General features: G+C 44.5%; 1 protein-coding gene across 6 annotated transcripts in view; it reads left to right on the plus strand.

The window, feature by feature from the left end:
* NLN (neurolysin) overlaps positions 1–17759 on the plus strand; it is a 95788-nt gene that overhangs the window by 20449 nt on the left and 57580 nt on the right. For all 6 annotated transcript variants that reach the window (XM_008262286.4, XM_089312810.1, XM_070056768.2 and 3 more), the window contains one exon: positions 11318–11577. In XM_008262286.4, the coding sequence (XP_008260508.3) occupies positions 11318–11577 (260 nt within the window). The remainder of the gene's footprint in view (positions 1–11317; positions 11578–17759) is intronic.

Consider the following 17759-nt stretch of genomic DNA (forward strand, 5'->3'; position numbering starts at 1 on the left):
TGCCACATCTGGGTAGCACAGCAAAGAGCCTAGGCTCTGGAGTCAGGCCTCACTTTGTTTTGTTGTTGTTGTTGTTGATTTTATTTTTTTATAAAAATACTTTTTATTTTTTTTCCCAAAGAAACCTTTTATTTTAGGAGTACAAATTTCATAAATACAACTTTAGGAATATAGTGATTCTTTCCACCATAACCACCCTCCCGTCCCCACTCCCACCCCACCTCTTCCTCCCTCTCCCATTCTGTCTCCTTCTCCATTAAGATTCATTTTCATTTAACTTTATACACAGAACACCAACTCTATCCTAAGTAAAGATTTCAACAGTTTGCATGCACGCACACACACACAGAGAACAAGTTTTACAGTTAATTCTCATCGTATGACTCATTGAGGACAGGGGTCATGCATGGGACGTGCACAGTGACTCCTGTTGTTAATTTAACAATTAACACTCATATATGACGTCAGTGATCACCTGAGGCTCTGCCAAGGCTATGGAAGCCTTTTGAATCCACAATCTCCATTAATATTTAGACAAGGCCATAAGCAAAGTGGAAGTTCTCTCCTCCCTTCAGAGAAAAAGTACATACTTCTTTGATAGACCTGCCTTTGAATTCTAGCACCACACTTGCTGTGTAGCCCTCAATTACATTACTTCTCTGTGCCCAGTAAAATTGGATTAATAATACCCACCTCTTGGCCAGTTGGAAAGATTAAATAAGAAAGTGCATGCAAATTCTTGGTTGTAGTGCCTAGCTCATTTGTAGCTTCTTTAAAAATATTGGGGTTGATGATGATACATACCAGTCATATGTGTTGCAAATTTCTAGTTTAGGGGCTTTGGTGGAGACTGGCAAACAAATTGGGAATCCATGATAAAGATCAGACTTTGAACATGTCTTTTTTTTTTTTTTTTAAGATTTATTTATTTATTTGAAAGAGTTAAAGAGAGCTCTTCCATCTGCTGGTTCACTCCCAAATGGCCACAACAGCTGGAGCCAGGAGATTCGTCCAGATCTCCCACGTAGGTGCAAGGGCACAAGCACCTGGGCCATCCTCCACTGCTTTCCCAAGTGCATTAGCAGAGAGTGGGATCAGAAATGGAGCAGCCGAGTCTTAAGCTGGTGCCCATAGGGGATGCCACTGTTGCAGGCAGTGGCTTTACCTGCTATGCCACAGCCCTGGCCCTGAACATGTACTTAAGATGTCTGTGGGTCTGGAGCTCCAGCTGGAGATCTGCTATAGATTTAAGGTAAGTGATTATAGGTGGCCGTGGAAACCTTGGAGGGGAAGGTCACTCTTCAGAATGAGTGAGTGCAGGAAGATAAGCCAGCAACTGAGGCGGAGGGAAATGATAAGAAAAGCAGAAGACTGAGAAAAGGAAAAGTGACTTTGCCAAATCACTTTTAGTGGATTAATACAGAAGAATTGGTGATAGACAAGGAAGCAGACACAGAGAAATTTGCAGAGTACACAAGTTAAAGACCATAGGTCAAGGGACTTATCTTTCTTTAAAACAAACGGAAATAATAAGGTGAGAACTACAGGACGAGTTGCACCTTTCCGCTCCTCCCTTTCGTCTCCGGCCCCTCCTGCACCCCGTTTCCTCCCTTTTGCTGAGGCCTTTAGTGTAGAACCAGACTGTTCCAGACGCCTGGCGAAGCAAATGGCAAAGCAGTGAGCAGCACAGGGCAGCTTGTGAGCCAGATGAGAGGGAAGTTTCCAGAGGCTTCAGAGAGCCCCCTGCTCTTGCACCAGCTGCCTTCTAACTGCCCCCCCTACACACACACACACCCACAGTGACAGATTCCCGCCTTAACCAGATAGCCACTCAGCTCTGAAGATGCCCTTTGCATCTCCTGGGAGACTGTCGCCAACCTCTTTGCTTAAAATCAGCAACCTGTTTCTGTTCTGGTCAGTCCCCATCTCCTTTTTTCATCTCTCCTTTCTGGGGGGTACAAAAGGCCAGAACCCCGAGCTGTTCACACCTAATAGGAACTATCTGTCAAACCGCATGACATTTTCTATAGACTCAGAAACCAAATTAAAATGGCCTCTGTGGACAAGAATCCTTCTTATCCAACTAAAAAATACCAAAAGTAACAATTTTGGAGGCAGATGTTTAGCCTGGCATTTAGGTTGTCTGCATCCCATATTGAAAGCTCCTGGGTTCGCCCAGATCTTGCTCTAAGTTCAGCTTCCTGCTAAAGTAGACCCTAGGAGGCAGTGTTGATGGCTCAAGTAGTTGTATTCCTGCCACCCACATGGGAGACCTGGATTGAGTTCCCGGCTCCCAGCTTCATATTGGCCCAGCCGCAGATATTGTGTATCTAAGACTCAAAGAAATAAAGATTGTTTAAAAAATGATTTTGATTAAGGACATGAGACTCTGCTGGTAAAAGATGACTTGCGCTAAGGCACTTACTTCTGGAATATTCTGTTCATAAAACAGTTTGGTCCTAAACCAAAATAAAAAGTCCTTAAGAAGTCTGTTGTTGGAAAAATTAATTACTTAAGTCCCAGATGCTTACATGTATTAGGGGGCTATAAGTTCCCAAAATGGAGGGCTCAGTAACAAGTTCTACTCCTGAATCAGATTCCCCAATAAAACAGTCCATTCAGAAGAAAGTTTTTTTTTTTTAGACTTATTTATTTATTTGAGAGGCAGAGTTACAGACAGAGAAAGGGAGAGACAGAGAGAGACAGAGAGAGACAGAGAGAGACAGAGAGAGACAGAGAGAGAGAGAGAGAGAGAGATGTCTTCCACCTGCTGGTTTATTCCCCAAATGGCTGCAATGGTTGGAGCTGGCTAATCTGAAGGCAGGAGCCAGGAGCTCCTTTGGGTCTCCCATGCAGGTGCAGGGGCCAAGCACTTGGGCCATCTTCCACTGCTTTTCTGGGCCATCAGCAGGGAGCTGAATTGGAAGTGGAGTAGTTGGGACTTGAACCAGCACCCAAATGGGATGCTGGCACCGCAGACAGAGGCTTGCTCTACTGTACCACAGTGCCAGCCCCAAGAAGACAAGGTTTTAGCAACATTCAGGATGCGTATCTAACATATACCACTATATGGATAAATGACTACACCATCTTTACTCATTGCAGTTCAGTGTTGTATGTAATGTTCCATGGAAGGCAAACCCTCGCAGGTGGGACTACTTGTGTACTGGATGACTAATAGAATTTTTTGCGTAAACTTGTTCAAGTATACATGGCCTGCAAACTATGTTAGCTTCAGGGTCTACATATATCTGTAAGACCCAGTCTCTGCTTAAGGTTTGTTGGAGACAAAGACAAGTAAATCAGTGAATATTATTCAGCATGACGAATGCCTTAGTCAGTGTTTGTGAACGATCACCATGGGAGCACAGAGGAAAAATGCCTAAACCAATCTGAGGTAGTCAAAAAAGACTTCCAGGAGAAAGGGAAGTTTATGAGCCAAGATCTGAAAGGTAAGAGTTGCAGGATATTCCTCAGATGAGAGAGAGGAATGGTGTTTGAGGCTGAGGGGAAAACACTGCAAAGGCCTGAAGAGAGCTAACAGTTTGAAAGTAGCTCATTATGTCTGGAGTATGCATTTGAGGTCAAAAGGATGATGTTGAAGAAGGATATTTGGTGTAGCAGTCACGATGCTGCTTTGGACACTGCATCTCATATAAGGAATGCGTGGCTTTAAGTCCCAGCTCTGTTCCCAATTTCAGCTTCCTGCTCACACCCTGAGGCTGCAGGTGGTGGTTCAAGTACTTTGGTCCCTGCTACCCACGTGGGAGATCCAAACTGATACTCAGGCAGCATGGTCGTTAGGCGCAGACCCAGAAAGGCTTTGGATGCTAAACTAAGGAGTTGGAACTTGATCCTGAAGTCACTGGAGGAATCGTGTCACTGAAGGCAGTGCTATGATCACATTTAACCTGGAGAGTAGACTGGGAAGTTGTCCAGACAGAGTCTCCGGGGCTGCTTAGACAACTCTGTATGTACGGATGATCTTCAGTGATATAAAGAACAAAAGACAGATTTGGTTCTAAGGGTGACCAGGAAGATGGTCAGCATAATTGTAGACCTACTGGATTTGAAGTGACCAGTGATACCCAAGTAGAGCACCCAGTAGGCAGTGGGTGTAGGAAATCTGCTGGATGGGCACATGTGGAAGATTCCGGCGACAGGTCACAGTGGAATAGGGAAAGAAGCACAATGAGAAGGGCATAAAACTGAAGCCTGGGGAACACTAAGGGATCTCAAGAGTCTAAAAAATCCCCCCTCAAAAAATAAAAAAATACCCAAAGATGGACATTGTGAAGGGCCAGCCGGAGATGTAGAATGAAAGAGGAATCATTGTTACAGAAGCCACAGGGTTGGGGGGATTTCCCAAAGGGAGGAAGTGAAAAAAGCAAGGAGTGGAAACTCTCATATATCACAAAAGGTCAAAACAGGTTTACTTTTACAAACATGGCAAAAACAGAACAATGTCAGTTGGGTTTACTAGAGATCATTGCGGACCTTGGTGGGAGTAGTTTTTGTGTTTTGTGGGGTCAAGACCTAGACTGAAGTAGATTGAGGAGTGAGTAAAAGATGAGGAAATGAAAATGACAGGGCTGGCCAGATCACTCTGAAAAATCTTGGGGTTGAAGTAGAGGGGAGAAATAGAGAATGATGTCTCAACCTTCATTTGCAAAGAATTGCACATAACTCCTACAGAGAAAGACATGATCACGGTGTTGCCTGCTTTTGATGTTTTTAGCTCTCAGTTGCAAAATGTCAGTGAAAAATCCTTACCAGATTCTCCACAGTGTAAGTGCAGTTAATAGAATGACTACAGGTGCTGTTTTCCAGGAGATATTGAAGGGAGAGAAGAGATCAATGTACCAGCATCCGAAACATTGGATGACCTTGAAATCATAATAGAGATGGAGAGGTGGGATACTCAGCAAAACAAAGAAGGAAAGCGGAGAAAATGCAGACAGAAAATACTCAGTAGATGGGGCCAGCCTTTGGTGCAGTGGTTCAGACACCATTCTGGGGCACCTGCATCCCATTTCAGAGGATCTAAATGCAAGTTCTGGCTCTGGTTGTCTGATTCCAGCTTCACTGTTGAGAGGCAGAGATGGTGGCTGAAGTGCTTGGGTCTCTGCCACCCATGTGGGAGACCTGGATCGTGCTCCTGGCTCCTGGCTCCGGTCTGGCCCAGTCCTGGCTGTTGGAAGCATTTGGGGGAGTGAACCCGCAGATGAAGTGCTCGCGTGCGCACGCTCTCTCTCTCTCTCTCTCTCTCTCTGTGTCTTTCCTTCTCTGTGTATTTGAAATAAATAAAAACAAAGAAATAAAAAAAATTGAAAGAAAAATTTTAAAAGGCAAATACTTAGTAGATCAAAATGTTTTATTTGGAAATATAAGGAATCAGGGCTGGCACTATGGCTTAGTGGGTAAAGCTGCTGCCTGCGATGCTGATATCCCATATGGGCGCTGGTTCGAGTTCTGGCTGCTCCACTTCTGATCCAGCGCTCTGTTGTGTCCTGGGAAAGTAGTGGAAGTTGGGCCCCTACAACCACTTGGGAGACCTAGAAGAAACTCGTGGCTTCTGGCTTCAGATCAGTGCAGCTCTGGCCTTTGCAGCCATCTGGGGAGTGAACTAGTGGATGGAAGACCTCTCTCTCTCTGTGCCTCTGCCTCTCTATAACTCTGCCTTTCATGTAAATAAATAAATCTTAAAAATATATATGTAAGGAATCTTCCTGTCTCCATTCCCCTTCCTTGGAAACAAGAATTATAAATCCTGAAACCAATTTAGATAAAATCCCAGAAATTGGCAAATAAGAGATATTAAGGTAAAAATTTTAACATGTTCTGTTGAGCCATGACATCACTTCTGGCATTTGTTCCTTTCTTTTTAGCCCTTTTGTGTTGAGGGGATAATACTATATTTAAGGAAAGGGTAGCTTTTCAGTAATTGCAGTGTGAACTCTACAAGGGTGCATCTATTTAGCCAGGTGGAGATGCTGACATCTTCATTGATTTCATAGAGTTCAAATCAGGTATGCTGTAACCAAACACTCAACCTTTTGGTAAATATAATTGAAAGTGGTAGAAGTCATCTTGCCAGTGAAATGCTTCAAGTGATAAACTACTTTACAGTAATGACAGTGTGTCTGCAGTCATTGGAAGCAGCCGGGTATGCAGGCACAGAAGTCCTGTTTTGCAGCGTTGGTCTTCGGTTACTGTTCATCTAACCGGGAACCCTGGGGCCAGCCTCTTCACCTGCACTGGACTGCCCTGGAAACAGTCCGCTGTGGGCAGCAGTCACACGGAGTCTTTCTTAGAGGCCTCTGTTCTGTGTATCCGTGAAGGGTTGCTTACTTTGGATGTTTTCAGCTAACTCCACACTCTGCTGTTCACACCCCTGTTATTTTGAGCCAACTCCAAGTATGTCAGGCCCTCTAGCCATTCATAATTTCTTGTGCTGTGACCTCCATACTGTTTTTTTTTTTTTTTCTGTGCTTATTTCTTTAGTAGTTTTTATTTCTTTATGAGTTAGGATCCTATATGAAGCAAAACAATGTCAAACCACATTCAAACTGATAGATTCATACAATAGAGGCAACTTACTGACTGATATAGCTGGAAAGTCCAGCTTTGGGTCAGGCTTCGGGGTTAACTGATCTCAGGGCTCAATGATGTCATTAAATATTTGATTTCCTTCCTTTATTTTGTCATTCACAGTACTTATCTAATCATGAATGAGATTCCACTCTGTCTCAAGGATGGCTGCCAGCTGCAATCAGAACACAGTTCCAGTCAGTGGGAATGAGACCACTTTCCCTCACAGCATTTCCAGTGAGAGTTCTGGGGTTAGCAGCAGCCACCTTCAAAGAACGTGGATCCTGTTGAGGGTGTGTGTGGCTGTTGGGAGGAAAATGTATTTGATTAGATGGGGAAGAGGTGAATGGCTAGACAGCCTGTGGGTAACTGACCATTGACTACACTCTAGATTTCTGTTATTTCTGGAAATTTTTCCCGTGCTAAATAAAAACTCCACTTTTTCATACCCTGCCCTAGGTCTGGTCTTGTCTTCCTGAGCATACTAAAATCCACACAACCATGAAAATATTTCTTCTGTGTCCCTTTTCTTCCATGCCATACCCACAATATAAGGAGGAAAGATCAGCTTCTTCCTTGTCCTGCTGATACCACCTCTACCTGCAGTGATGCTCCCAAATATGTCTCCACCATTATGTGAAACACCTTTAGGTTTACAGTGTGGTTTTGCCATTCTTCATCCTGCTCACTGTGTCAGAGTCTCCCCACTACCTGGTTGGTCCCCTCCGTTCGTCAAAGACTCTGATTCCTGGTTCAGCCTTCCTTCCTACTCCCAGGCACTAAACATCAAGCTGCTGACTCCTGTGCTCACATAGACAATTTATCCAAACTAGATTCTGAGTTCTTAGTAGTTTTCAACTCATTTGTGTCAACTGTGAACTTGCAGGAGAGTAACCTAAATCTGCTGCATGTGCAGATCCGGTTTTCCCAGCACCATTTGTTGAAGAGACTGTCCTTGCTCCAGGGATTGATTTTAGCTCCTTTGTCAAAGATGAGTTGATTGTAGGTGCCTAGGTTGATTGCTGGTGTTTCTATTCCGCTCCATTAGTCTACCTCTCTGTTTTTGTACCAGTATCAGGCTGTTTTGATTTAACTGCCCTGTATTATGTCTTGAAATCTGGTATTGTGATGCCTCTGGCTTTGTTTTTGTTGTATAAGATTGCTTTAGCTATTTGGGGTCTCCTGTGTTTCCATATGAATTTCAGCATCAAATTTTCTATATCTGAGAAGAATGTCCTTGGTATTTTGATTGGTATTGCATTGAATCTGTAAATTGCTTTTGGTAGAATGGCCATTTTGATGATATTGATTCTTCCAACCCATGAACGTGGAAGATTTTTCCATTTTTTAAATTTCTTTCTTCAATATTTTGTAATTCTCCTTGTAGAGATCTTTGGTGTACTTGGTTAAATTTATTCCAAGGTATTTCATATTTTACAGTTATTATGAATGGGATTGATCTTAGAAGTTCTTTCTCAGCTGTGGCATTGTCTGTGTATACAAAGAGAGAATTGCTCCTTTTCCAGTCCAGCTCTCTGCTTATGCACCTGGGAAAGCAGTGAAAGATGGCCCCAAAGTTTGGGCCCCTGCACCAATATGGGAGACCCAGAAGCTCTGGGCTCCTGACCTCAACCTGGCACAGCCTTGGCCATTGTGGCCATTTGGGGAGTGAATCGCGGATGGAAGATCTCTCTCTCTCTCTCTCTCTCTCTCTCTCCTCCTCCTCCTCCTCCTCCTCCTCCTCCTCCTCCTCCTCCTCCTCCTCTTTCTCTTTCTCTTTCTCTTTCTCTTTCTCTTTCTCTTTCTCTTTCTCTTTCTCTTTCTCTTTCTCTTTCTCTGTGTTTCTCCCTCTCTCTGTGTAACTCTGCCTTTCGAATAAATGTTTTAAAAATTAAATCATTAAGGGGCCAGCTGTATGGCGTTGCGGGTAAAGCCACCATCTGCAGTACTGGCATCCCATATGGGCTCCATCTCGAGTCCCGGCTGCTCCACTTCCAATCTACCTCTCTCCTATGGCCTGGGAAAGCAGTGAAGGATGACCCAAGTTACTGCAGTTGATTTCTCAACAATGTTGCAGTGGATTGGTTTCTGAGAGGAGGAGCGTGGTGGGGGCAAGAGGCGTGGATTCACCACACAGACCCCGGGAGTCGGGTGAAAGTAGGCTTGAGGCAAGCAGCCCAGAGACTTGTTTATTTCAGTTAGTACAACAGCTTATATAGCTAAGACCAGCCAATCCGGTCAAGGGGCAGTCTGTGCCCCAACCAATCACAGCCTGTTGCCAGGCAGTTTCCAAAGCCATCCAATCACAGCCTGTTGCTAGGCAGGCTCTGTTTGCCATGTGGGTTTCAAAGCCATCCAATCACAGCCTGTTGCCAGGCAGGCTCCGTTGCCATGTGGGTTTCAAAGCCAAGCCTGAGTGACGCTCACTTGCCAGTGGCCATCTTGGCATGGCCTTCTCATTCCACCACATTTCCCTCTTTTCATTTATTTTTAAGCAACGGGAGGCATGCTTCTTGGCCATACCATTGTTGACCCCATTTCTGTGTGGTCTCTGTACGCAGCTTTGCCTGTCTTAGGTTGTCCCCCAGGGGATCTTACCTGTCATTGACTAACCAGCGCTCAAATTGAGAGACCACAGGATTGCTTGCTCAGATAGGGGGAGGAATGAGGAATAATGGTAATCAGGAATGACTTTGAAACCCACCTGGCAATGGAGCCTGCCTGGCAACAGGCTGTGATTGGATGGCTTTGAATCCCACCTGGCAATGGAGCCTGCCTGGCAACAGGCTGTGATTGGATGGCTTTGGAAACTGCCTGGCAACAGGCTGTGATTGGTTGGGGCACAGACCGCCCCTTGACCGGATTGGCTGGTCTTGGCTATATAAGATGTTGTACCCAACTCCCGGGGTCTATGTGGTGACTCCGCGCCTCTTGCCCCCACCACACTCCTCCTCTCAGAAACCAATCCACTGCAACATTGTTGAGAAACCAACTGCGACACAAGTCCTTGGTTCCCTGCACCTCTTTGGGAAGAACAGGAAGAAGCTCCTGGCTCCTGGCTTCGCATCAGCGCAGCTCTGGCCATTGCCACCAATTGGGGAGTGAACCAGTGGATGGAAGACCTGTGTCTCTCTCTGTGTCTCTCTCTGCCTCTCCTTCTCTCTCTGTGTGATTCTGACTTTCAAATAAATAAATAAATCTTCTTTTAAAAAATAAATCTTTAGAAAAAATAAAAAGTGTGTGTTTTAGATGCATAACTAACTCTGATCACACAACTAGTTGTGCGACTTTGAACAAGCTACTTATCTATTTTTTTTTAGTTTAGTCTTTTTTTTTTTAAGATTTTATTTATTTATTTCAGAGGTAGAGTTACAGAGAGAGATAGAGAGAAGGGTCTTCCACCCAATGGTTCATTCCCCAAAGGGCCACAACCGGCGGGATCTGGGCCCATCCAAAGCCAGGAGCTTCTTCTGGGTCTCCCGTGCAGGTGCAGGGATCCAGGCACTTGGGCCATCTTCCACTGCTTTCAGGCCATAAGCAGAGAGATGAATTGGAAGAGGAGCAACCTGGACACAAACTGGTGCTTATATGGGATCCCGGTGCCTCCGGCAGAGGCTTAGTCTACTACTCCAAAGCTCTGGCTCCTTAGTTTAATCTTTTTGTTTTTTTAAAGATTTTATTTATTTATTTGACAGGTAGAGTTACAGACAGTGAGAGAGAGAAAGGTCTTCCTTACGTTGGTTCACTCCTCAAATGCCGCAACGGCCAGAACTACGTCGATCCAAAGCCAGGAGCCAGGTGCTTCTCTCTGGTCTCCCATGTGGGTGCAGGGGCCCAAGGACGTGGACCATCTTCTACTGCTTTCCCAGGCCACAGCAGAGAGCTGGACTGGAAGAGGAGCAACTGGGACTAGAACCGGCACCCAGATGGGATTCTGGCGCCAGCCGTGGAGGATTAACCTAGAGCACCCCGGCGCCATCCCCAGTTTAATCTTTTATCAAACAAGAATATCCACACTATGTAACTCATAGATTTTTGGAGAATAGAGTTATCACATGGAATGCATTGTGCACAGTACCCAAACACACAATAAATATTAGCTATTAAATATAACATTTTAATTTATAAGCTCTAAAGTTACACAAACACAAAACAGCAGTATTATTATTTTGAACATTTTAAGGGATACAGGATTAGTATAATAATTCATTTTTCTTTAAGGATTATGCCACAGCTGTATCAGAGTTTATTTTCCAAGTCTCCAGTTAAAATTATCATTCTTGATTTATGTGAACTTTTATTTTAAAAAATTGCTGTTAAGTGTCGAAAGAGAATTTTGAAAATGTTTCCTCACTAAACCTACAAAATTTTTTGAGACTATATACCTACTAGGTGGAAAAATTTTAAAATAGGAGATATTTCTGGTTTAATTCATAAAGGACAATTATTGTGCCTCCAACACCTAAGTATGTTTCTATATGATATAATTATAAACAATTCTGTATTTGAAAAGTATAAATTTCATCAAAGCTCTGACCATGCTGCAACTATAGAAAATACTTCTACAAGGGCATTTAGTTTTATGCATATGTGTTTGCCTGCAAGAATTGCTGTTATTTTTGTTTTCAAAAAGCTCTTTTTAATTTAAGTTTATAGTACATGTTTGTGTCTTTTCTTTGAACCAATGGAAATCGCTAATTTTTACTCCTTTTCTGATTGTTTCTAGGGTTGGTGGTTCCAGGATTCTATTCAAAATGACATTAGGAAGAGAAGTGATGTCACCTCTTCAGGCAGTTTCTTCCTATACTGCAGCTGGCAGGAATGTTTTAAGATGGGATCTTTCACCAGAGCAAATCAAGACAAGAACTGAGGAGCTCATTGCGCAGACCAAGCAGGTGTACGATTCTGTTGGAATGCTGGATATCAAGGACGTGACTTACGAGAACTGCTTGCAGGCGCTGGCAGATGTGGAAGTGAAGTACATAGGTGGGTAGGTTGCAGAAGCACATCGCTCTTTCATTTTGTTGACTTTAAAACCATCATACACTTTCTGTTTTGACAAATTCCCAAGAGATTAATTTTTACATAATGGCTAATTTGTGGCTTAGAATTAAATTACCTAAGATTATAAATTTTATTATGTTGGCAAAGGTGCTATAAAATGTATACTTACATGGTAGTGCTTTCTGGAGGGCATTTTGGCAATATATATCAACTCTTAAGTTGATAACCTAGCTTAGCAGTTCCACAATGTAGGCATTTATTTTAAGGAAATAATCAGACATAGAAACCTATTGTATAAATAGATACTCTTATCACAGCAGAGGCTTAGAAACAATCCCAAAATGTCAGCTAATAAAATAATTAAATAAGTTATGAAATATCCATCCTCTATAATAGTATGTAACCATTAAATCATGTTTAAGAGCAATATTTAGTGAGAAGAGGAAGCAGAAAGAAAACTAGAAGACAAATAATCCAGTTTAATAACAGTTATGTTGGGATTGTCCAAGCAGGAATGGGAAACTTCTGGCCCAAGGGCCATATAAGGCCTGTAAAATCACGTGGTCTGGTCCTGCCAAGGCAACTGTAGGTAGGACTTGAAATTGAACAGATGTATAGCAGGCTAATTTTTAAGTTGTCAATTTTGTGTGGTCTATGAATAATGTTATAAATATTCAAATGGCCCTTGGCAGAAAAAAAAGTTCCTCATCCCTGGTCTAGAAAAACAGAACCAACAGGATATATGTGTGTGTGTGTATGCACTGATGCGGATATATCTATAACGAGTCTTCAAAAAGCTCATGTATATTGTGCAAGGGTTTCAGAAATTTTTGCACAAAAATAAGCCTATTTAATTCCATTCTCCATGAACTTTTTGAGGTACTCTTGTGTATGAGTGTGCATAACCAGGAGTGCCAATATTCCAGTTCTAGTTGGAAGGCCAGTAGGCCGTCTACACTTCATATTTCTGCTTCCTATGTTCTGTTCAGACCATCCACTGATTGAGTGATACCCACCCACATTGTAGAAGGCAATCTGCTTTTCTCCAAGGTCACCAGTTTAAATGTTAATCTCATCAAAACATACCCTTCAAGGGGCAGACATTTGGGGAGTGAGCCAATGAATGAGAGATCAGTCTGTCTCTCTACCTTTCAAAAAAACTCTCAAACTTAACCATCAAAAGGGTTAATATCTTGTGTAGTGGGTTTACAGTTGATTTTTACTTTCTCTTTTTATGCATACTTCCATTTTTCATATAAAGATTTATTTTTATTTGTTTGAAAGGCAGAGATACAGAGAGAGAAAGAGAGATGTTCCATCCGCTAGTTCATTCCCCAAATGGCCACAATGGCCAGAGCTGGGCTGATCCAGAGTCAGGAGCCAGGAGCCTCTTTCCCACATGGGTTCAGGGGCCCTTCTTCCGCTTCTTTCCCACGTGCATTATCAGGGAGCGTTATCTGAAGTGGAACAGCCAGGACTTGAGCTGGCAGCCATAGGGGATGCCAGCACTACAGACAGAGGTTTAATACTCTACACCACAGTGCTGGCTTGGACTTACGTTATTTTTGTAACATATTAAACCCTTTGAGTTATAAGGAATGAAGGTTTACTTCAGTTACTTCTAACCAAGTAATTATGAGTAAGTAACCTTGACCTTTGCAAGGCTTTGTAAGAACATAAGATAGCCATAGAACTGGATAGCATACGCATTTGTATGCATTCTGACCATCTGGAAAGTTGTTAGAATCCAGCGCACCTCTAGTGACCTGGTCATCTCTTTGCCCTGACTGACCCTCATCACCAGGATTTCTTTCCTGTGTGTTCTGTAGTAAAGAACTTAGCTATTTTCTCTTCTTGCTGCATTTGTTTCTACCCCTACTACCAATTGCTTTGTTCTCCTTACTGGGCACTAAATCTTTTTATAGTTCTTGAGTTTAAACTCCTGAATAAAAGCATCTGGTTGATCTCATTAGAAGGGGAGGGAGTGGTCCCTATTTAGACGTTTTCCCCAGAGAATTTCACCAGCATGTCTTTCCCTGTTTGTCGTTGTCTTGGTTCAGATGCTCACGTTTTCAGCCACTGATGGCTGAGCTGGAGTGGCAGCCTCGTAACTTGGGCATTTGGATGATGTAAAAATCAGCAGGGAGCCAGCGCTGTGACATAGTGGGCTAAGCCTCCGCCTGAGGCACAGGCATCCCATATGGGCACCTCTTCATGTCCCAGCTGCTCCTCTTCCGATCCAGCTCTCTGCTATGGCTGGGGAAAGCAGTAGAAGATGGCCCAAGTGCTTGGGCCCCTGCACCCGCGTGGGATACCCAGAAGAAGCTCCTGACTCCTGCCTTCGGATGGGCTCAGCTCTGACCATTGTAGCCATTTGGGGAGTGAACCAGCAGACAGATGGAAGACCTTTCTCTCCATCTGTCCCTCTCTCTGTACTCTACCTCTCAAATAAATAAGTAAATAAATAAAAATCAGCAGGGAACAAAAGCAAATATTTCTAAAGGAATTATTTTAGGGAGTAAGCATTTAGCCCAGTGGTTAAAATGCCCGTGTTCCATATTGGGGTTCCTGGTTTGATTCCTGGCTCCAGCTTCTGATTTCAGCTTCCCAGCTGTGCAGACTTCGAGAGACAGTGGTGATGGCGTAAGTGATTGGCTTTCTGCCACCCACATGGGAGACCTGGATTATGTTCCTGAGCCCTGGGCCAGAACATTTGGGAAGTAAAGTAGCAGATGAGCGCTCACTCACTCTGTCTCTCTTTTCCCCCCTCTAAAATAAATAGGAAAAAAATTTAGGCCGGCGCCGCGGCTCACTAGGCTAATCCTCCACCTTGCGGCGCCGGCACACCGGGTTCTAGTCCCGGTCAGGGTGCCGGATTCTGTCCCGGTTGCCCCTCTTCCAGGCCAGCTCTCTGCTGTGGCCCAGGAGTGCAGTGGGGGATGGCCCAAGTGCTTGGACCCTGCACCCCAGGGGAGACCAGGATAAGCACCTGGCTCCTGCCATCGGATCAGTGCGGTGCGCCACCACAGCGCGCTGGCCGCAGCGGCCATTGGAGGGTGAACCAACGGCAAAGGAAGACCTTTCTCTCTGTCTCTCTCTCTCACTGTCCACACTGCCTGTCAAAAAAAAAAAAAATTTTTTTTAAATAAAATTTTGTTTTTTATTCAGTAGTCTGCATTTAAAACATACTTGTAGGTTGTGGTACTCTGTTTTTCCATAAATTTATCTCTGTGGCTTAAACTCTTTCTTTTGTTCTGTTTTTCCATTTCTTTCTTTATAAAATTGACTTATTTGGGGCCAGCATGGTGGAACAGCAGGTAAAGCTGCTGCCTGTGGCACCAGCATCCCATATGTGTGTCAATTTGAGTCCTGTCTGCTCCACTTCTGACCCAGCTCCCTGCTAATGCACCTGGGGAAGCAGTGGGAGATAGCTCAAGTCCTTGGCCCCTGCACCCACATGGGAGTCCTGGAAGAAGCTCCCAGCTCCTGCCTTCGGATTGACCCAGCTCCAGCCACTATGGCCAGTTAAGAAGTGAACCATCTGATGGAAGACCTCCCTCACTGTCTCTTCCTCCCCCATGACTCTGTAAATTTGCCTTTCAAATAAATAAATATATCTTTAAAAAATGATTGTCTTATTTACTTGGAAGACAGAGAGGGGGAATAGAGATCTTCCATCTACTGGTTCACTCCCCAAATGGCCACAGCAGTTGGAACTGGACCAGGCCAAAGCCAAGAGCCCAGAATTCCATCTGGGTCTTCCACATGGGTAGTAGGGATCCGAGGACTTGGGCCATCTTCTGCTTCTTTTCCAGGCTCATTAGCATGGAGTTTAATGAGAAGTCAAGTTGGGGCCAGCGCTGTTGTGTAGCAGATAAAGCCACTGCCTGCAGTGCCGGCATCCCATATGGGCACCAGTTTGAGTCCCGACTGCTCCACTTCCAATCCAGCTCTCTGCTATGGCCTGGGGAGTGAACCAGCAGATGGAAGACCTCTCTCTCTCTTCCTCCCTCTCTCTCACGCGCGCTCTCGCTCATGCTCTCTCTCTCTCTCTCGAACTCTGATAACTTTGGAACTCTGCCTGTCAAATAAATAATTAAATAAGTCTTTAGAAGGAAAAAAAGGCAGCTTTCTTTGATCTGTGCATGCTCTCAGGGTTCATCGTGCCTCTTGCAGTAGCTGTTGAAACCTTGTTAGTTCAGTGACATGTACTAGGCATTAACTTTGTTTATAATTTGGCAGTGAGAGTATAAGTCTGACTCCAGATATCGCGGCAAAGTAAGGATGGAAATGGTTTTCTGGTTTATTATTTGTTTAAAAATATGTTTCCAATGTTAGGCTCCTGCATTTGATATTGTTCATTTAAGTTCTTGAGCAATTTTGATTCCTTCTTAATTCTTTTTGAGCTAATTTTAGATAAACAGAAGTTGTAAATATATGGTTAACCATATCATTAACTGCTATATTATTAAATTATAAACCTTCTGTTCTTTCCTTAACCAGCAGGCATAAAATTATATATTAAATTTGGCCTTGGGCCGGCGCCACGGCTCACTAGGCTAATCCTCCACCTAGCGGCGCTGGCACACCCGGTTCTAGTCCCGGTCGGGGCGCCGGATTCTGTCCCGGTTGCCCCTCTTCCAGGCCAGCTCTCTGCTGTGGCCAGGGAGTGCAGTGGAGGATGGCCCAAGTGCTTGGGCCCTGCACCCCATGGGAGACCAGGAGAAGCACCTGGCTCCTGCCTTCGGATCAGCGCGGTGCGCTGGCCGCAGCATGCCAGCCATTGGAGGGTGAACCAACGGCAAAGGAAGCCTTTTCTCTCTGTCTCTCTCTCTCACTGTCCACTCTGCCTGTCAAAAAAAAAAAAAAAATTGTGGCATACTGGGTAAAGCTGCCATCTGCAGCACCAGCATCCCACATGGGCACCAGTCAGTGTCCCAGCTGTTCTACCTCCCAGTCCAGCTAATGGCCTGGGAAAAGCAGTGAAAGTTGGCCCAAGTACTTGGGCCCCTGCCACCCATGAAGAAGACACAGATGAAGCTCCTTGCTTCAGCCTGGCCAAGCCCTGGCTGTTTTAGACATCTGGGAAGTGAACTAGAGAATGGAAGATTCTCTCTCTCTTTGTAACTCCATCTTCGAATAAGCAAATAAATCTTTAAACATGTATACAGGGGTCGGTGTAGTGGGCAGAACTGCTGCCTAGGATGAAAGCATCCCATGTGGGTGCCAGTTCAAGACCCAGCTGCTTCACTTCCAATCTCCCTTCCAGTGTACCCGGGAAAGCAGTGGAGGATGGCTCAGGTGCTTTGCCCTTGCACCCATGTGGGAGACCCAGAGGAAGCTCTGGGTTCCTGGTTTCAGCCTGGCCCAGCCCTGGCTGTTGTGTCCATTTAGGGAGTGAACCAGCAGATGGAAGATCTTTATCTCTGTAGCTCTGTGTTTCAAATAAATAAATCTTTTTTAAAAAATTTTAAAATATATATACACATTATGAGAGACAGATGTTTGGTGCAGCAGTAAAGACACAGCTTGGGACACCTTAATCCCATATTAGAATGTCTGATTTGAATCCTGGCTCCTCTACTTCCAATCCAGCTTCCTGCTAATATACATCCTGGGAGGCAGAGGTTATGGCTCAAGTAGTTGGGTGACTGCCACCCACATGTGAGATCCAGGGTGAATTCTGGACTCTGGCTTTGGCCTGGCCCAACCTTAGCTGCTGTGAGCACTTGGGAGGTGAACCACTGGATGGAAGATGGCTCTCTTCCTATCTATATCTGTCTTTGTCTATGTCTCTCTGCCTATCAAATAAATTAAAAAAAAATTTAAATTTAATAAAATGTTAAAAATAAGAAATGAAAAAAAAAAAAAGGCCGGCGCCGCGGCTCACTAGGCTAATCCTCCACCTTGCGGCGCTGGCACACCGGGTTCTAGTCCCGGTCAGGGCACCGGATTCTGTCCCGGTTGCCCCTCTTCCAGGCCAGCTCTCTGCTGTGGCCAGGGAGTGCAGTGGAGGATGGCCCAAGTGCTTGGGCCCTGCACCCCATGGGAGACCAGGATAAGTACCTGGCTCCTGCCATTGGCTCAGCGCGGTGCACTGGCCGCAGCGCGCTGGCCGCGGTGGCCATTGGGGAGTGAACCAACGGCAAAGGAAGACCTTTCTC

This window comes from Oryctolagus cuniculus, chromosome 14 (assembly GCF_051225735.1).
Source record: "Oryctolagus cuniculus isolate XC-2025 breed Fujian yellow rabbit chromosome 14, ASM5122573v1, whole genome shotgun sequence".
Lineage (NCBI taxonomy): Eukaryota > Metazoa > Chordata > Mammalia > Lagomorpha > Leporidae > Oryctolagus > Oryctolagus cuniculus.